The sequence below is a fragment of the Carettochelys insculpta genome, chromosome 10 (genome assembly GCF_033958435.1).
Source record: "Carettochelys insculpta isolate YL-2023 chromosome 10, ASM3395843v1, whole genome shotgun sequence".
Classification (NCBI taxonomy): Eukaryota; Metazoa; Chordata; order Testudines; family Carettochelyidae; genus Carettochelys; species Carettochelys insculpta.
In genome coordinates this window covers 14,594,396-14,615,355 of record NC_134146.1, presented here as the reverse complement: position 1 = coordinate 14,615,355, position 20,960 = coordinate 14,594,396, and the positions used below count along the sequence as shown (strand labels likewise).

Sequence of the window (20,960 nt, the reverse complement as noted above, 5' to 3'; positions counted from 1 at the left end):
TATCTATGTAGTAGAACCATTTGCTCTTGTGCCATTAATACTGTCTCTTTGAAGAAGTGCCAACTATCTTCACTTGTTTTTCTTCTTAGACTTGCGTCCCATAGGATCTAACTGACCATCTCCCTGGCTTTGCTGAAGTCTGCCTTCTTGAAGGCTATTTTGTTGTTTTTGCTGTTCTCCTTCCTACCATTCCTTTACAGTCATTAACTTTATCATTTTGTGATCACTTTCCCTCAAGCTGCCTTCCACTCTCAAATTCCCAGCCAATCGCTTCAGCTGCTACTCAGATGTTAATTCTCCATCCTACTCCACTACCTCCTCCATATGGTTTTTGGGGCCAAGAAACTTACTTGAATCCAGGGATTTTGCTCATCTTGAGTTGACAGGACAGGAGGAGACTTGGTGGAGTAAGTAATAATTAAAAATGCACTCTAGTGGTAACAAAGTTAGGCACATCCTTTTTTATTATAGAAGCATTTAATTAAATAGATAAATACCAGGGCAAGCAAAATACCTTTTTTGTCTTGCTGTTGGATTTTGAAATTTAGTTTGTAGATGAAAGGCTATAAATCTGAGTCTCTGGACCATAATCTGCTCTTGCATAGGGTTCTCCCAGTTTCACAGCCTTGAAAACGTAGTGCCTGCCCGAGCTCTGTGTGCCTGTGTTCAGGACTACTTTCCTCCCCACCCTCAAGTGTTCCACCCTCTGCAGCTTCTGTCCAGGCTTAGGGAACTAGGCTGGTGGCTGCCGCTCCCTGCAGCTTCAACCACCACAGCTTCTGCCTGGGCTCTGGGTACTGCTGCTCTTTCCTCCTGGCTCCTGCCGGGGTTGAGGGCATGCAGGCTCCAGATGGGATCCTGGGCTTCCCCCCTGCTAAGGGCTCATGGTACCTGCTAACCCCTGCCATTCCAGCTGGGACTTGGGTCTCCTCCTTCATCCCCCTCTCAGTTCTTGAATGAACTCCAGGCTTCCGTCCCCTGTGTCTTTAGCCAGGCTTCCTGCCTGGGTTCTAGGTCACCTGAACTCAGAGCTTCAGCTTCCACCACTCTTGCAAGAGCTGGGGCACTCATTTATTTTTACATTGTCTGTGGTCCCACAGTTCTGTATTTTAATCCATTACTGGCCCTGACTGGCATCTACTACTCCCCAGCTGAGGCACTTCTAACAACACTGGAGAGATTGTGCCTACCACCATCTACAGTGCAGATACCTCAGATAAACAGTGGGATAACTGAGAGCAGAATTTGGCCTTTTTACTCACAAGCGTTACTTTTCTTTAAAAGGATTTTTTTTGGGAAATGAGAGCTTAGTTCTGAAGGTTCATGTTTCTGCTGCTCACTTCCCCACCAGAAATCAAAATCTGATTGGTTTGGAAGTACATTCCCTCCAAGCACAACACATTACGATGTTCTTGTGGAAGGATTATGAGTTAAGGTAGGGAATAAGTAAATGCTGTTGGTGATAATAAATAGCATTATAGAATTTAGAAATCTGTAAAGAGCTTGGTTACCCTCCACTTCTTACCGTAGCATAAATCAGGAGTAACGCCAGTGAAATCTGTGGCATTACACTGGTGTAAAATTTGATGTAAGAGGTACATGTTCTTGTAGTAAGAGTAGTTTGTCGTCTTGTGGATATTTTCCATGATGCCCTTTTAAAGGACATTCCGTACCATCATTTAAGCTAATTGGCTCCAATAGTTCATAGCCTTTTGTGTTGTGAAGGTCATTTACAGGTGTGTGCATGGAGTGTAAAATACTACCATTCTCTTTTGATAGCATTTTATACTTCCTGCACAGGTGTAAAGGACCATGCATGGAGCAATACCAAGGCCCTTGCACTTGTATAGTTCAACAGTAGAAGGAACTGGTAAAAGTACTCTCATGACCCATGTTTTCAGTGTAGGCACTAGTAGCTTTCAGAATGCAAGATGCAAAAAGAGGGAGAGCATTGAAGAAGTTTGTTAAAACACATTGATGCGAAGTGAGCAATTGTTATTTTCTATGGCTTTGGCACACACTGCAGCTAAATCTTTGGCTGTATTTGATCTTAGTAGCTGTTAAGAAGCATGGAGAGTTAAGGTTGTTTGGGGACAGTGATGAGATGTAAAATTATTTAATCCTATTTTTAAAAATGTAGAAAACTCCAAAATAAAATTTAAAACAGTTAAGATCCTTTGGCATTTCTGTTTTTGAGTACTTTAGGCATTTGTGTAGTTTACAATGTAGATAGTGATTGAACACAACTGCCTCACAAGCAGTTCTTCATATCTATACATTACATTATACATTACATATTTTATATATATATATATATATATATATATATATATATAAATTACAATTATCTTTATAAACAAGTATGTTAAAAACCTGTTTTTGTAGCTGAAGTGTGCATCAGAAATGCACTGAACAAGTTCCTCTTTGATACTTTCCCAGGCCGCTGAATCCATCCACTTGCAGGAGGTCAGGGTTAGGGTGATGTGTGTCACTCAGGAAGCGCAAAGGATCAACAGTAATCCTTTACTGACTGGCAAGGGTCCAGCTCTTCCCTTTTCCTGTCCCCTCCTGCACATGTTACCTGGTTAACGGTGCATGTGTGGTATTACAAAACTAAATTTATCCAGAGCTACGTCTTATTTGCTTGTTTGGTTGTGCAGGAGCAAGAGAAATTTCTCTTCTGTCCACTTAAAAAAAAAAAAAAAAAAAAAAAAAAAAAAAGAAAACTTAATAGTATTAACCTTAATGCAAACCCAAATAGTTGCTGTCTGGCTAGTTAGTAATAGTTATGCAATCCAGATTTTTTTTTAACGATTTTGATGTTTGTACGCTTGCACAAGTATTCCTGGGGCCAACCAACAATCTTTGCTTTTGAATTTTAAATAACGCATTGGAATATTAATAAACTCTCCAATTTAACTGTTCTTTATAGTTCAGTATTGAGACTTCAATGACAATAACTTGTGCCTTTGAGCTGCATCATAATAGATGTTCAGTTTGCATGCTTTTAAACTCAGGTTGTATTTCAGGTAGCAAATCAAATGTGTAGATAACAGTAATAGAGAGGTAGAAAATATGTTTATACTATTTCAATGTGTTTTTAATAAAACATTTCCATATTAATTGACTGATATCAGTCCAGCAAGACTTGCTGTTCAAAGGTGTAAAGAAAGAGGTGTGTATGAATTGATTGGCAGAGAAAAATGTAAAGTTGGGATTTTTTTTAATGTGCAGAATCTTTTTTGCTAAGAATTGAGCATATGACACGTCAGCATAAAATAAAAAGCTGAGAGTTTATTAGTTCTGTGTGTTTGTAAAAATAATATATCATTAAAGGCCTACAGTGGAACTGTTTTTAAAATCAGTATAGTCTCTTTATTTCCCCCCCTCTCCCCCCGTGGACTGTTCCTTACTGTGTGTGTTTAACTTTTTAATTAAGTTTGTGTTTTTTCACAACATTATCAAACCTAATTTTCTTTTAAATGTTTGTTTAGGTTTTACTGCGATCACAGCAACCAATCCTATTTGGTTAGTAAAGACACGGTTACAGCTTGATTCAAGGTACAGAACCCTTTTAAATTCTAAGAATGCTTACAGAATTCTCTTAGGTAATAATTGGAATAGAATGATGTTATGGAATTGGTTCTCTTCTCTAAACTGTGTGTGTTTTTGTAGTCAAGATTTCAGTTCGCAAGGCCACTCATGAACCTCATTCTGAGATGCACACTGTCCTTGTCACACTGTAATGGGATTGTGATGTTACCTGTATGTACTGCAGTATTCTGGTGACTAGCAAACTCTGAAGTGTTTTCAGAGCTAACAGAACTTTAAACAACCTCAGTCGCATGAGTGAAATGTTTGCCAGTTTTATTGAGTCCTTGAAACAGGAAGATTGTATTATTTTTATTAACTTTTGAATCATGAGCTTGTTTTCAAAAGGAGAAAAATTGGTTTGGCTAGTGAAAAAACAAAAGTGGTTCTATACCAGACTGTGTAATAGAAGTTGCCTGGATTCTGGTTAATATCACACATAGATAAACTGATAAAGGATGGATTGTTTTATATCATTTAATTAAACACATATCCATGTTGAACAGCTGAGAGAGACTTGCTTGATCTGATGGGACTCTCTTTCCAGATATCGGAGGGGAAGCCGTGTTAGTCTAGATCTGTAACAGCAACGAAGGGTCCTGTGGCACCTTTATAGACTAACAGAAAAGTTTTGAGCATGAGTTTTTGTGAGCACAGACTCTGATGAAGTGAGTCTGTGCTCACGAAAGCTCATGCTCAAAACTTTTCTTTTAGTCTATAACAGGCGTGTCCAGCCCGCGGGCCGCATGCGGCCCTGGACAGCTAATAATGCGGCCCCACAAGATTGTAAACTTCTAACATTATTATGTGATTTATATACATTAACTGTGTTATATATTTTATATGTGGCCCAAGACAACTCCTCTTCACTCAGTGTGGCCCAGGCAAGCCAAAAGGTTGGACACCCACGGTCTATATGGTGCCACAGGACCTTCGTTGCTGTCTTTCCAGATAGTTTGCCTGTTTTACAATCCCTTTTTTTTTTTTTTTTTAAATTATAAACTTCATGGCCCTCTTTCCACACCCTCATAGTAACACATCCATGACTTAACAAATTGGTTTACAGGGTGCAGAGTAGTAAAGAATGTCATATGTAGTGTTGCTTTTTGCCTAAAAAAACCTTAAGAATGCTAATCAATAGAGTCTTAGGGACATAGGCATTCTTCCTTCCCCAGGCCTAAACAAGAGCTCTTCGTGGCTTAAAAACTTGTTCCTTCCACCAACGAAAGTTGGTCCAATGAAAGATATTTCCCAGAATTAGATTAAACATCAGGACTTCAAGCTGTAATCGTTCCAGGAATCCATTAGTCTGCCACAGGACAAAGTCTGTGGTGTCATGATTTTAGTTTTTAGAGTTTGGGGGTCTTTACTGTAGCCAAGCAGAGGCCTTTCATGGATGAAAGTCCTGCAGTGGACAGCATTGACTGCATTCTGGAAAGCACAAGTTTTGTTACAAGTTACTTTTGTACAAGAGTTCCATATTCTAAGTGGAATAGAATTTAGAGTTTCGGGCAGTATGTTTGATAAGCAGGTTGATCTGGCTGACATAGTTAGAAGTTGTGATAATTGGGAGGACTTTTAATTAAAATAAATGTTTGAGAAACAGGTATGTCTTAGATACCAAAAGTGAGATTGTCTTAGCTTTTGCATAACTTAAGCACTCTGGCTAGTACTACACTCACCACCTAGTGCCTGCAGCTTGAGGCAAAGGAACAGTCTCAAAATGCAAAATGGTTACTTATTTGCATATTTGATCAGTTCATTTGCATATTCACAGCCTAAAACAAGCAGTGAAGACATGGTTCTGCCAGCTGAAACCCCCTTTGTTAGCAACCCCTCATCCCTGGAAAAAATCAAATTGCAAACTCTGTGGCCAACAGGAAGTATCTGAGATTCACGATAATGCCGTCAGCGCCAATACAGATTTCTACCATTCACTTACTCCATGGCCCTGAGTCTCTTCATGTAGTGACTAGTGTGCAAACACCTCACCCCACAGTGACATACGTTATGTTTTTATGCCAGTGGAGGAGCTTTTTCCCATCAGTGTAAAGCAACTTCACCAGATGCTCTACAGTGGCACAACTGTATTGGTAAAGCTGCAGTGCTGTGCATATAGGCATGGCCTAAGATTGGTGTATTGTCCACCGGATGTCCCATGGGTAACAAACCTTTGTCATTGTGACCATCTGCTCACAACAGCGTATTGATCATTCTCTCCCTGGCCTGGGACATTTGCTCCTTGCTTTAGTGGAGATGTACACTTAGACAACACCCTCGTACATTAAGGAGAGTAGCTCAGAGAGGCTCTCGTACGTTAAGTAATTCAGACAAGCCATCTTAGATTTGAGGAGTCTGAGAAAGTGGGTCTTACCCACAAAAGCTCATTACCTAATAAATAAGTTTGTTAGTCCTTAAGGTGCTACTGGAGTTGTTGTTACTTGTGAAGCTACAGACTAACACGGCTCCCCCTCTGAAGCTGTGTCTACACTTGCCCCCTTCTTCGAAGAGGGCATGGTAATCAGCCTGATCAGAGAATACTAATGAAGTGCGGCACTTCATTAGGCTATTTCTCCCCGCGGCACCTTCAAAGTGCCAAACTTCAGAGAGCCAGCATCTCATGTAGCTGCACTACTTCAAAGTGCCTTTACTCCCCAAAATTTTGTGTAGATGTAACCTGAGTCTGTTAGCTAGTGACAATTAAGGCTCCGTCATCCCACCTTGAATGTGGATCCTGCTTGCTGGACTCCTGAAGTGGGTATCCACAAAGACAAAATCACTGAAACTGAGGAGGGGGAAAGAATGGGCCCAAACTAAGTCTGTCTAGCTTGTGAAAAAAGAGGGTCAGAGAAACCGTGAGAGTAAGAATTTGCATGTACTCCACTTGTTTCTTAGTGAATTAGGATTAGTGTTTTGTTTTTAATGTTGTCTTAATAGCTTTGATCTGTTTTCCCTTATAATCACTTAAGCTCAATTTTTGTAATACTGGTTTATTCACAAGCCCAGTGTAAATAATTGTTACCTGGAAGGGGGAGCAACTACTGTGCATAAAGCTTCCTTTCATTTATAAAGAAGGCAAATTCATAAGCATTCACCGTATGGAACTTAAGAGTAAGACGGATTTATTTGTGGTTTTGGCCCTCTCTTGGGGTTGTGTTCCTAAGTGCTGTCAGCAGCCTTATAGCTGAGACTTCCCAGGGCTGAGCTGGTTCAGTGTCGGTGTTGCTCTTCTGGGGGGGCTGTTACCCCAACTCTGTGCTTTGGCTGTGTGAGACCTAGCTTCTGGTCCATTAGGACCAGGGGTGGGGTACCCCAGAGGGCAGGCTGGCAGGCTCAGTGGCATGACTAGCATACCAGGTGACAATTCCAAGGGGACCCCTGTGATGCAACCCATCACAGTGTCCCATAGGACAAGTGCACATCATGTTACATTTTTTAATAAAAATGATCAGATGATATTATATTTGCAAGAACAAAACTTCCACCTGGTGTCCTACGAATATGGGTTCAGCGAATTTTCAACTATGGCTTAGTGGGATCAATGTAAATAACGAGCTAGTGTTTTGTTTTGTTTATTTACTCCCTTTGAACATTAAGCAATTGTCCTGTAATAAGTAATGTACTGTACCTAACCAGGGATTTGAGCTGCTTAGTCTTAGCTTTTTAATGGTCATGCCTTTTATACCTTAATAGTCTGAGTCAGGCTAACTTTTTCAAGCCTCCACGATGAAAACTGGAGACTCCAAAATCCTTTAAATCTTGAGCCCATCCTTTTCCCTGACTCAGCAAAGCACTTAATTGTGTAGCATTGATGTTGGTAGAACCACTTGTGCCCTGGAATTGTGCAAGTTCTGAATCACATTTGATACACAGCGAACAAAACACTGTGTGTGTGTCATATTTTGAAATGATTGTGAACCTGTTTCATGTTCCTTCATTTTTAGGAATCGTGGAGAAAAGCAAATGAGCGCTTTCGAATGTGTCCGAAGAGTCTATCACTCTGATGGAATTAAAGGTTTTTATAGAGGAATGTCAGCATCCTACGCAGGCATATCTGAGACTGTGATTCATTTTGTTATTTACGAGAGTATTAAGCGAAAACTACTGGAGTTTAAAACTGCTTCTAGCATGGAGGATGAGGACGAATCTGCAAAAGAAGCTTCAGACTTTGTTGGAATGATGATGGCTGCTGCCACTTCCAAAACCTGTGCCACATCTATAGCATATCCCCATGGTAAGGGCAGCTTGTTCATTAAGCGCCTGGCCCGAAGCCCAGAAAAGTAGGCAGGAGCCTTTTGATAGAGAGTTTGTGTTCTCTGGATCAGGTCCCAGTAAAGGAATACTTAGCTTTAGCTACACTTCTGTACATTTGTTTGATTCAGAAAATTGGCATGGTCAATTTATGAATCAGCGAGTCAACCAGAGGGCTCCAGTATTCTGAAATCAGCATAAAAGTATTTCTAAACAGATATTTAGCCTGACCGCTTTTGGGCAGTAGCATCAATTTATACAAGGGAACTGCTACAATCCACTCCACAGCTTCAGGGTCAACAGGGCTTCATGGCAACACCTACATTATCCTCATTATTTGTGTAAGTTTTAAGTAACAAATCGGCAGATCTCTTACTTTTCCATTTTCTTATTTAAAGAGATACATGAGCAACATCTCCTGTTTTTCAATGTGCAGTTCTTTTGCTCAGTTTTCCCCAGTAATTCTATTTGTCTCAGTCTAGAAAAGCACTTAATTATATGCTCAATTTTAAGGTAAAATGAGTCTGATTACTCCCACTTTTAAACAGTTTTTTGAACCAGGACTACTGAAAGCACCATTATTTTACCTCATTAACTGGGCATCTGGGAATTGCTAAAACTTTTGGGTTATTTTGCTTTTAAAAGCACAGCGCTGGCCTTTTCTTCTAGATTCACAGCCCCAGTAATTGTCATGTTAGCATTTTGCCTACTATTTAAAGAGTATACACTGTTGAGAGTTCTGTGTTTGCGTAGACTATTGGCTAAATTTATTAACTTTTCGTTACATTTTTGCAAGGTGATGACCAAAATAACCAAGTGTTACTTTCTTTGAACAGAGGTGGTACGAACAAGACTACGTGAAGAGGGAACAAAATACAGATCTTTCTTCCAGACATTATCTTTGCTTGTGCGAGAAGAAGGGTATGGGTCCCTCTACCGTGGTCTAACAACACATCTGATCAGACAGATCCCAAACACAGCTATAATGATGTCCACCTACGAAGTGGTAGTCTACTTACTCAATGGATAGCAAAGTTACGAAGCTATTTCTAGGAAGGTAGAAGACCAAAAGATTGCAGTGGACCACCAAATATCAATACCAGTATGGTGGGCAGAAGAAAAATATTGATCAGGAAGAGACGGCTATGGACAAAATAGAAGATTGGTTATAGGCAACCATGACCAAGTTGCTGCCTTATTGTATGGTTCTTTTGTGATCATGCAACAAACAGGAGCTGCCCCCATGGAAATGCCTTTTAACACATTTACTTCAAAATTGCTATTTTCTCTCCATGTGTTAATTTATATGCTGCAAAACAGTGAGCTTCAGTGATTTGGAGGGAGGAGGTCATATAGTGTAGCATATTACAAGGGACAGACCTGTTCCACTTGTAGTGTTTGGTCTTCAGTACGTTTTGTTTCAACGCACAATAGTCTGCTAGAGTGAGTAAGTTGGAAAGCATAGGCTTGTAACTTGGTGTGTTTGAAACTTCTATTCAGCACTCCACCAGAAGTCTCAAATAAAGAGACTGAGGTAGCCGTCACAGTGTGCAACTTCCATGTTACCGTCTCGAGGAATGTGGCACAAAATTGAAATCTTCTGTTGCTCCAAAAGATGACCTTTCTTTTGCAGTTGAGGTACATTCAAAGTTTTATTGTGTGAGAAGCTCTCATTGTTTAAGGCTACAGGATACTGGTCTCTTAGGCCATTTCTACACAGGCCACTTCCTTTGGAAGTGGCATGCTAATACATGGAGCGAAATATGGTAATGAGGCGTGGATGCAAATTCCCCGCACCTCATTAGCATAACATCACGTAATCCGGAGTCCGGAAGACCATTCTTCTGGACTCCAAAATGCCATGTAGAAGCACGGCCCCAGGCGGTTCCGGAAGGAAGTCCTTCAAAAATTTTCAGGAAGAAGGGGCCTCCGGAAGAAGGACTTCCTTCCAGAAGACCCCCGGGGCTGTGTTTCTACACGGCATTTTGGAGTTCAGAAGAACAGTCTTCTGGACTCTGAATCATGTGATGTTATGCTAATGAGGTGCGGGGAATTTGCATCTGCACCTCCATTAGCATCTTTCGCTCCTTGTATTAGCATGCAACTTCCAAAGGAAGTAGCCTGTTTAGAAACAGCCTTAGTGTTGGCATCCGTGGATTTTCGGTTCTGCTGAGACCTCTTGCTTTCATTATCATAGGTCTCTGCTCCCTTGTAGAGAATTGTAAGGTGTACTGTTAAAACAAATCATGGATTCTACTCCTCACATGGTCTGTAAAGTGACCCGCAACTACTAACAGAATTTCAGAGCAGTGTCTTTAAAGAGTGTTAATGAAGTGTTAAATTCTAACAAGTCAACCTGCTTTACATGATACAGGACATACAGGCTGTGTCTAACCTAGCCCCTTCCTTTCGGAATGGGCATGGTAATGAGTGAGTTGGGAAGATGCTAATGAGGCAATTCCATGAATATGCAAAGCCTCATTAGCATAATAGCATGTAGACGGGGGGGCTTTTCAAAAGGACCCCCTGGACTTCAAAAGCCCCTTCTTCCTATGTGGTCTAAGGAAGAAGGGGCTGTCGAATTCCAGGGGTCCTTTCGAAAGGCCCCTGTCTACGTGGGCAGTGCATTATTCGAAAGCAGCACTTTTGAATCGCACGTGGCTGCCCTTATGCTAATGAGGCACTGCATATTCATGGCAGTGCCTCATTAGCACCTTCCCAACTTGCTCATTACCATGCCCTTTCCTTTGAAAGGGGCTAGTGTAACTGTGGCCACAACATTCAATTACCCAACGTTAAGCAAACTTTAGTATACTAAAGCTTCCTCCTTCAAGACTTATCCTAAAACTGCAGTGACTGGAGTCCCAACACTTCTCCTGCATTAAAGGAGGAGGGACACGTACTTCATCATGTGTAAAGCTTTAGGAAAGTACCTAGATGAATTCCTGTGTAGTAACAAGTTGGGAGCTGCTGTAAATCATTTTCAGTGACACCCTGGGCACTTGCAGAGTGATGGAGAAGACGGTAATTGAGAACTTTTTGTTTAAGCATTTCCCTTAAAAGTTGCTGTATCCCTTGTGTTTGAGCCTAAAGCTGGATACAGAACTGCAGATAACTGTATAACTCTGTCCTGTCAATTTTTTTGAATATGTAGGCATTGATATGATGTAAAACTAGTTCCAGAATAATGCATTGTTGTTTTTCCATAATGTACTAAGTTTCCAGATCCAGAGTATCAGAAATAAGTTTCATATTCTACCTTGCGTATCAAACTCACAAGCAGATCTTGAATACTTCCAAAATTGTCTACTGCCTTTCAGTGAGCTGTTCAGTGATTTTTACAGCAGTAGCTTTCTACCTATTAATGCTACTACACTGGTATAACAAAGCAGTGCAATTAATTCTTCCAGTGTGGTGCTTCAGTATACTTTAAACCATGCAGTGTATGCAATGGCTTTATCCTATAATGACTCCTTAAGCACTTTGTAGCCTTTTTTGGCTGGTGATTTTTTTTTTCTCACCCTTCAGATTTTAGATATTGGTCATGTGCAGTTAGAAGTTCAATACGTGCGGATTCTTTTGAGGCTAAACATATGGTTTGATTTCCAAATAGCTGTGCAGAAAGACACTTCTTTGCAATAGCTCAGAAGGATGGATGTTGAGAAAGTTTTAGAGACTTTTATACATAAATGTTTGGTGCATACAGAACAATCAGTTTGTGGTGTTTTATTTTCCTTTGAGAATTGTAGTGTGCTTCATACTATGGCAGAAATCTTTCAATATAGACTTGCTACCCTTGCTGCTAGAAATACTCTAATAACTGCACCTTCTTTTAGGAGGCATCTGTAGAGCACAGAGACTGCTGCTCTGCCCCTTTAGCAGGGCCTGGCTACATTTATGTGCTTTTCTTGGAAACCTGAGTATTCTGTATTTTTATTACTAGAAAGTATAGCCCATACTGCGCACATGTAGACTAATCTTTGCAATGCTTGTGCTTGTACTAGTACAGGGAGATGATTTAAAAAGTTGATTGTTTTCTCAGTGACCTCTCTATGGGAGATGTGTTATGCTCTGTTACTCACAACTAGCCTTCCTGCTTCTAAACCTCAGTGGCCAGGCTCATCAGATCTTGTTCCTGATACCAGCATTCAACTAACAGCAAACATTTAAGTGCAGTAATGTGAAAGCCAATAGTTATATTTAAAACAAAATTACAATAGCCAATTATGAGGAATGGGTTACAAATAAAACATATTTCTCTTCAGGAGAAATCCAGGTATTTCACTTATGGCTGAATTTTAGATCTAGCAACCACACAGAGCCCAAATTCACTCCCAGAGTAACAGGTAAAATACCCAACCTTTGGGTGGGAGCTGTACCTGTGTATTCCAGGGATAAATCTGGTCAGTCTGCCTTCAGTGTACGTGCCTCATTTACCCTGCTAGGTTGAGGTTTTGCATGCAAGCATGCATGCCCGGGGATTCTAGTTTCCAAAGGTGAGATCTCATTAGAAAGGTTGGCACTCTTTGTACTTAACTCTCCTTTTTATCACCTGAAGGAAGACAATCTAGTTCTTCCTGGAATTTTAATCCTTCAGAGATAAAACTGGAGAATTTCTTCAGGGTTGAACTTTTTGTGTAACAAAGAAACACTTAAACCAAATTGTGTGCTTTTGTTTCTTTGGAAAGCTACGACAATGTACAAAGATACCTCTGAATTACTTCCCAAAGAGACTCAAATTCTTTGTGTAGATTTCATGGTATCTATTTTGAAAACATACAGAGGCAAAAAGGAAAATGCAGCATTCAGTTCGAAAGCTAAGAGTGTGCTTTGTTTTGGGTTGTCATCTTACTTGATTTTTTTTTTTTAATGTGGTTTACCTTTAACTGATATCACCATGATTTTCTATCTAACAGAGGTTAACCCTCCCTTTTCTGGAAAGGGTGAAATTTGCAAATCACTTTACATATCCACCTAACCTTTTAAAACAAGCAACTGTTCTTATTTAAATATAATGCATTTGGTTTGACTTTACCTTGCAGCAGGGGGTTAAGAGTCAAGAAACATTTGTATAATAAGGCTGCAGGTCTCCAACTTAGCCAGAAGGTGGCAATACAGCATGTGGTACACACAGCAGAACTGGATCTGTGTTCCACTTAAAATTGCATGTGGTCGTAAACCATTTGTTTTTCTACAGTACACTGTATAACAAGAATATTTATTAAAATAATGGCTTAGCACTGTAACTTATTGTGGCTGGAGCTTGGAAGGCCATGACAATCTACGAGAGTGGGTCTGCCTTTTATCATCCTGATCAGTCAGTAGCCTAATATTTAGAAACCCTAATATACAATGTCACAAAGTAAAGCGAATTTTGATGTACCGTATGCAAGTTCTGCCTGTCCTTAAACTGACTGCAACATCAGCTTTTTATTTTTTATAATGAATGACTGAAACTCCAGTCCATCCACAGGTCTGTTGTACCTACATAATTCCCTGATCATGATACACTCCACACATTTATTTTTTAACTTGAAGAGTCACAGTTTGTGCATTATTTTGCCATGTGTATTTTTTCCTCCTGTCACCTTTGAAACATTCCTGAGATTGTAGAATTTTAAAAGAAAAATTCAGATTGGAGACACTTTGAAAATGTTGCTTCCTGAGTGTTTTTTTTTTTTTCAAATTCTAGAAACAAGCAAAACACTGAAGTGGGCTACTTAAGTGTATTACTTTTCAATTTTTTGTAATACAGTTCTCTCTGTAAAAGCTGAAATCATGTAAATTTTCAACTGTTCTATTTATGAGAGTCTGCAAACCCTGCATATGTGAACATAATTATGCCGTAAGAGTCATAGCGAAACATTCACAAATGACCATTTGAGAATCCTTCAATGTTCATGTGAGGTTTGCTATTATTCTTTCATACATGTAGTTGGCTGTAAACTATGTGTATTTACTCTGTATTTATATTATAAAGCTAACTTTTTTTTGGTTCGGACTATTTTAAACTTCAAAAAATAAAATGTGCTTATATTGAAGGACTGTGCATTGTGTTGGACGAAGATACCTTTTTTTTTTTTTTTTTTTTTAAAAGCAATCCTGCGACTTTTGCACTTGATACCTAGTCGGAGAGCTCAGTTAATCAGAGGCTAGCTGGAAAATTTCCACGCATCGCTTCAGCTTCTCTCAGTACACTTGAAGCTGAAAGTTACAATGCAGTTTGAATTGTGATCCTTGTAAAATGTGTGTGTTCTGCCTAGTTACTGTTAAGTGGGGCTTTTTGAATGAGATGCAGATAAGATCTGAGCTCTTGTCTAATCTATATGGATATTAAGGTTCTTTATAGCACTTCCTGAAGAGCAAGCATTTGATGTGGAATCTTTGGTCAATGTTTTCTCATGCTCCACTGTTTTACTGCATGCTGGCTGTCCATGCAGATAGCTTTCCACCCCACACATGGCAGCAATTCATTGATGCAATGTGTGCCATCTGTGGTCTGTCAAACTTGATGAAATCATACAGGAGAAATGTGTGCTACAGGTGAGTGCCCTAACAATGTAAGCTGTCTTATCTACTACAGGGGTCAGCAACCTTCGACACGGATGCCAAGAGTGGCGCACAAACCCATTTTCATTGGAAGGTGAGGCAGGAGCTCAGCCTTGTTTCTCCTCCACCGTGCAGCCCCCCTGTTCTCAAAAGCCATGGCGCTTCTGGAGTAACAAAAGATCAGCTAGTGCTACCAACCTCACCTAAACGACAGAGCTCTGCATTTTAACTTCTTAATAAAGCTGCTGTAAGCAGGACTGTTAAGCTATGTCTAGACGACGCGTGTCAAACATGATCCACAGGCCTCATGTGGCCTTGTCAAATTTTTTTGCATCCCAGGGGCAGGGGGGGTGCAGAGCCCCGCTGGCAGCTGCAGTCCCCAGGGACCCAGGCAGGGATGGGGGTACCCTAGCAGCTCTGAGGCTGGGAGCTGGTGAGGGCATGGAGCACCTTAAATTTATGTATAAAAATTATTATATATGAGCAAATGACAACAATTTTACACATTCATATTTTATGAACTACTAATAAAAAATGTAAAAGTAAAATACTTAGTATTAAATTCACAATTAAAATTATTATATTCAAACAAAACCTGAAAAAGTTATTAAAATATACCTAAAACATAATCTATAATAAATACTTACAACTTTCTGATAGAAATACATTTTCTGTGGTGGCCACGCAAGAAATAGTGCACCTATTTTGAGCACGGTATTCTGTTTCCGCTACCCCATATCGGCAGTGTCTACACTAGCCAAAAACTTCAAAATTGCCATGCAAATGGCCATTTAGAAGATTACTAATGAAGCGCTGAAATACATATTCAGCACCTCATTAGCTTGTGGGCGGCCACGGCACTTTGAAATTGACACGGCTCATCCAGACGGGGCTCCTTTTTGAAAGGACCCTGGCTACTTTGAAGTCCTCTTATTCCTATGAGCAGATACGAATAAGGGGACTTCGAAGGAGCCGGGGTCCTTTCGAAAAGGAGCCGCGTCAATTTTGAAGTGCTGCGGCCGCCCGCACGCTAATGAGGCACTGAATATGTATTTCAGCACTTCATTAGTAAACTTCTAAACGACCATTTGCATGGCCATTTGGAAGTTTTTGGCTAGTGTAGATATAGCCACAGAGAGAGGGAACGTGGAAACCTTCAACTAGGCACTTACTTTGAACTAAAATGGCACCAGGTTGGAAATATGCGTAAATTATTTCGAGTTAGGGAAACAGTCTAAACATGGCCTTAGTAACTTTTAAAAGTATCACCAGCACTTGGACTGTGCGTAGAGGTCAAATTTCAGCACTCTGCCTTGGAAAGGTAGATCTTGTAGATGGCTTATGCACAGCAATGTTACGGTACCATTGTTTACAGCTCTGCAATTCAGAACACAACAGCCTAGAAATCAGAGAAATGTAAAAAGTGTAATTTAATTGGTTCACAAGATAATTTCTACCACAGTCCATAACTGGACTCCTGCAGCAAGTGTTTAGTTACTAAAACCCTGAGGCTGCAAATCTCTCTTGCTTGGTGCGTCACACTTACCCAGCACAAGGTACTTAGTGCCCAGACAGTGTTTTTCTCAGGAATTAAAAATGGGAGGTGTAGGGGAATGTCCAAGATTACAGGGGGATGTGACGGCCAATGGTGACACTGCGCAGACAGCAGTGAGCTTTGTGACACCACAGTGAAAACTTGGAAAAAAATGTTTCATGACTGTCGAATTCAAATCGGGACTCAAATTTAATCTGGCGATTCAAACCTTCAACGAAGCACTGCATCTACATCCTTCTTGGTTTTACGTTGTAATTTTGCAGAACTCTGTTAATGAACTCCTGAATGCAGTATGTCCAGTAATACCAATCCTTCCTGCTTTGATCATGATCAGGCAGACAGCAACTTCTTTAGAACACCATTTTATTTGATGAGAATAAAGAATGCTCAGCTATAGTTGTTGTGACTGAGAATAGCAGGAGATGTATTCCTACTTCTTTCATTCCAAGAAACAGCACAAAGTTTGACTCAAAGCACTCGTGGTGATTAAACTTGAAGTCAAATCTTTGTTTGCGAAGTGATGCTCCACTCTGTGTGTTCAAATTTTCTAGTCCGCCCTGATCACATGGCAGCTCTATTGCTGGTACTACCTCACCCCAGTGTTTTAAGTCGGTGTAAAAGTTGAGCAGAGTTTGAGTAGAATCCAGGAGTTGCTGTTGTATGTTTTTAAGAATCAAGTCTCTGTACTTCAACTGGCTTAACAAACACTTGTCCTCTTGGCTTGGGGATTCAATGCAAGTGCTTTCATTACTCAATTTCTGGACTGAAGTCTTTGCTTCTCCCAGTATGTTTCCAATATGTATCTATGTGCTTGATCCAAGCATAGCTTCAGTTGCAGAACAAAGATCTACTACTCTTGTAGCAAGTGTGGGGACGGTATTGTTTAATGACCCAAGTGATTTTATCAGTAGACTTAAAAGAGTGAACTACATGAGACTTCTCTGAACTTAGTAGTGGAAAGAAATCACCTGCTTAGACCCATACCCATCTGTGTAGATACTTTGCAAAGCCAGTAATAGTTGAAATGGTTTTAAGACAACAGCCAAGTAGCGCTCATAAAAAAAACCAGCGGGTTTTCCCAGGTTGAATTAATTTGAACGACTGTCCGGGTGCTGTTTTTCCTCCCAAGACACTCAGTCCTTGCTGGGAAAAAAAGAGTACAAGACAAACAGTAAGTGTATGGCTTTTAAAAATGTTTTTGAAGATTCTGCAGTTTGTATTCCTGCTCGTTGGAATAGGTTGCCTCAGTAACATATATAGGAGAGATTTGGGTTACACTTTATTAAGAGCAAAGCTTGTATTCCAGTTGGCCTTCTGGGGAAATTTTGCAGTTCCCCAAACAGTGCTGCTTGCACATTTGATGGTTGAATTCACAAGCATTTAATTCTAAGACATGGGTTGTCACCGAGGCAGCAAACATGTCTTCTATCACCTGAATGTCTAGAAATGCATCTGTTGGCTTGACACTGACTTGAGGATAGCCACGCTAACCTAATACTTGATGCTCATTTTCGTGGGTGCATTCATCAATCATGTACGCATATCTTTTCAACGGCTGAATCTTTCACTGTTGGGCTGCATGCAGTTGAGTTTCCTGCAGAAAAATAGTGAGTGAGCGAGCATTTGCCAGGCTTGTTCAGCTTCAGGATTAACAAGTGGCAAAAGATTTAGCAGTGGCCTCAGTTTGTAGTATATGATACTTCTTGCTAAATAAAAAGTATGATGTGACAGCCGTGTTTGTTAGCATAAATTGTATTCATCTCCAGCATTCTCAACAGCCTCATTAAATACTTCTAAAATTGGCATTTACAATGTCTGGCGTATAAGGCTTTTTGCATGTCTCTGCAGGTCAGAGGGTTGGTGTTTTGCAGCATTTTCAAGAAGGCTGTCAAACTTCGCTCTGCTGATTGTCTGGTAAACCGAGCTCCTCCACTTCTATTATATAAATCCATGGTACACCCACATCTTGAACACTGTGCAGTTACTGTCACCCCATCTCAAAAAGATATATTGCAACTGGCAAAGTTAAAGAGAAGATGAGCAGTAAGGGTTAGTGATATGGAACAGATTCCATCATAGGAGAGAGAAAATAGATTGAGACTACTGTTCCCTGTAAGCTGAGTGCTTGGGCAGTCACCCACAAGAGACTCAAAGGCTCCCCAGCTGGTTAGAGCACCCAGAGCTGCAGCATATGTTTCCAAGGGCAGTGCAAATCTGTACATGCCTCGGTGCGCACAAAATTTATTTTGCACATAATTTAAGAAATTTAGAGACTGAGATTTTTCAGAACTTTTCAGGAAGTTTTATTTACTGCTTTACATAACCCAACAACTAGGGATCACTAACTAAATCAATAGGCAGCAGGTTTAAAACAGACAAAAGGATGCAATTCTTCACACAATGGACAGGCAACCTCTGCAACCTTTTGCTAGGAGAGCTTGTGAAAACCAAGACTATAGACAGGTTTAATGGGTGACTCATCCATCAATGGCTATTAGCCAGAATGGGCAGGGATGTAACTCCAGGCTCTGGGTCTTTCTTGCCTGTGTTCACAGTAAGCTGGGAGTGTTCTCTTCATTCCCTTTGAAGCACCTGGGATTGGCCATTGATGATGGAAGACAGGATACTGGGCTTGACAGATTCCTAGTCTGACCGAGTATGGCTGCTCTTACACTTTCATGTAAAGAATATTTAGCATGGAAATTCCCCAGGATAGTGACCATGTGAGAGAACTTGGGCAAATAATGCTTATACAAATCTTACACAAACACATACCCTAATAGGCTATGTTTTCTGGACACAAATCTATCTTTCTGCAGCAAATTCACTAAAATATAGTCAAAGTTTCTCTCAATGTACCCCTCCTTTCTCTCTCCAGTGCACAGCGCTCATCATTATCCTTGATCAGAAACACCCCAAGTTCATAGGTGCCTTTGTGCAACTTCACCTCTCAGTCTCGGGATTGACAGGGGAGAAACACCTGCTCCTGCCTCTATCCAGTAACTGCCTGACTGGCCTCTCACTCTGGCCGCTGCTGTTCATCATTCCACCTTTCACAGTTCCATCACTTTCTGCTGCCACTCACCACAGTGCCTGCTGCTAGTCTGTCTCTTGCGATTTCTCTGAGGGTGACTGCTAGCACAGGCCTGGCAGCTTCTTCCATAGACACAAGTCCAACAGCAGGTGTAAGCACTTAGACCTGATTGACAGTGATTTCAGCTCTAATTGTCTCTCTTTTTTATTTGGTTTTTTTCTTTTAAATGACTCATTGTGAAGCCTGATTAGCTCTATTTTTACAGAAGGCAGAGGGGCAAGACAAAGGGTGCCTGTGACTCTTAAGCAGTCCCCACCACCAAGCAAAACATCTGTTTCCCACATCTCGCATCTCTTCTCCCCTTAGATTGGGCATCCAACCCCCCTGCTTGGGGAGTGCAATTCATTTGAGGGTGACCAGTGCTTAGATTGTGATGAAAAACCTGCCAGGCTCAAAGAAGGATTGTTTGTTGTTGTTCATCACAGATATGACAAATGCAGAGGCTCAACTGCCAAGCCTAGATGTGCCAGGGCTCAGCACTGGCTCAAATTAAGCAGTGAAGGTGACAGCCCCCTCCTCCGCATCAGGACAGGCCAAGCACAGTTCTCCTGCCCATTACTCGGGCAGTAAACACTCATAAATACCTCTGTATTCAATACGAAAGAGACTTGAAACCCAGCTCCTGACAAAATTGCTCACGTGGGCAGCAGAGCTCTGTCTGCGGAACAGCTAGGCAGTGTAGCGGTGTTCTTCTGACGCTTTTTCTCCCCGCCCCCTGGGCCATCACTAGCGGTCAGGGCTCACCTCAGTCAGACCTGCCTCCCGAAATAACAGTGCTGACGTTCTCCTAAAAATAACAGCTGTGTGTGAGGAAGCTGTTCATTGTTCATGCTTTTCAAACCTCCTATGCTAGTTCAGATACAAGTGTTTTACAATATACCCAGCATGCTTTTAAACCACATATTAAATTTGCACTCAAATTCTGGCCAAGGACTGAACTTTCAACACAGCAGATGGAGCTAGTTGCCTACTGGGATGGTGCTGGGGAAATCTGGGGCGGGGAAATGTAGGGAAATTCTTGGTGCCAGGTTGCGTCCAGTTGCTTTCTACCTGCATGGGGTAGGAACATCTCCCATTATAAAGCACGGTAACTGCTCCCTACAAATGACACCTGGAGTGCAAGACAAGGGGCAAGGAAGGTGGTGGGGGTTTGGCTCCTTCCCCCCGTGCTCCAGCCATCTGTCAGACAATATATTGTACTCCCAGAATCATAAGTCTGGAAGGGACCTCAGGAGGTCATCTCGTCCAGCTCCCTGCTTCAAGCAGGATCAACCCCAACTAAGTCATCCCAGCCAGGACCTTGTCAAGCTGGGACTTAAAAACCTCCAGGGATGAAGAATCCACCACCAGTCTAGGCAACGCATTCCAGCGCTCCACCACTCTCCTGGTGAAGTAGTTCTTCTTAATATCCCACCTACATGTCTCCTTGTGTGATGGAGTGGGGGATACCTGTGTAAGTGTGTGGCTCACAGAGGGTGGGGGGCTCCTGCTGAGGGTAACCTGGTGACCAGATGACACCTTTGTACTGCAGACAAAGGAGGAGGTGGAGCCTGAGGGGTTTGAATTGGAACTGGGAGTTTGGAAGCAGTTAGTCTTGGCTGGGAGACAGCAAGACCAAGGAGGGGGCAAGGCCCCAGCTCCGGGACCCCTCGGGGCCTCCTTTCCCCAACATGGATTGGACTGGCTGTCCCTGCCTGCTGTACTGACTCCTGTGGACGATGCTGTGTCCTGTCGGCTAACAAACACACTGTTTTCCTGCTGAGTGAGAGTCACTCCTGCCTGCGGACAGGGTACAGAGCTTGGAGGACTCCGAACCCCATCACACCTTGGCTGTGGCCACACTTGGCCAAAACTTCAAAATGGCCATGCTAATGGCCAAATCGAAGAATACTAACAAGGTGCTGAATTGAATATGCAGCG

At 41.4% G+C, this 20,960-nt stretch overlaps 1 protein-coding gene across 1 annotated transcript in view; it reads left to right on the top strand.

The window, feature by feature from the left end:
* SLC25A36 (solute carrier family 25 member 36) overlaps positions 1-9,629 on the top strand; it is a 54,994-nt gene extending 45,365 nt beyond the window's left edge. The window contains exons 5-7 of the mRNA XM_075004017.1: positions 3,495-3,561; positions 7,536-7,825; positions 8,679-9,629. Of these exons, the coding sequence (XP_074860118.1) occupies positions 3,495-3,561; positions 7,536-7,825; positions 8,679-8,872 (551 nt within the window). The 3' untranslated portion in view covers positions 8,873-9,629. The remainder of the gene's footprint in view (positions 1-3,494; positions 3,562-7,535; positions 7,826-8,678) is intronic.
* Positions 9,630-20,960: the final 11,331 nt, after the last annotated feature.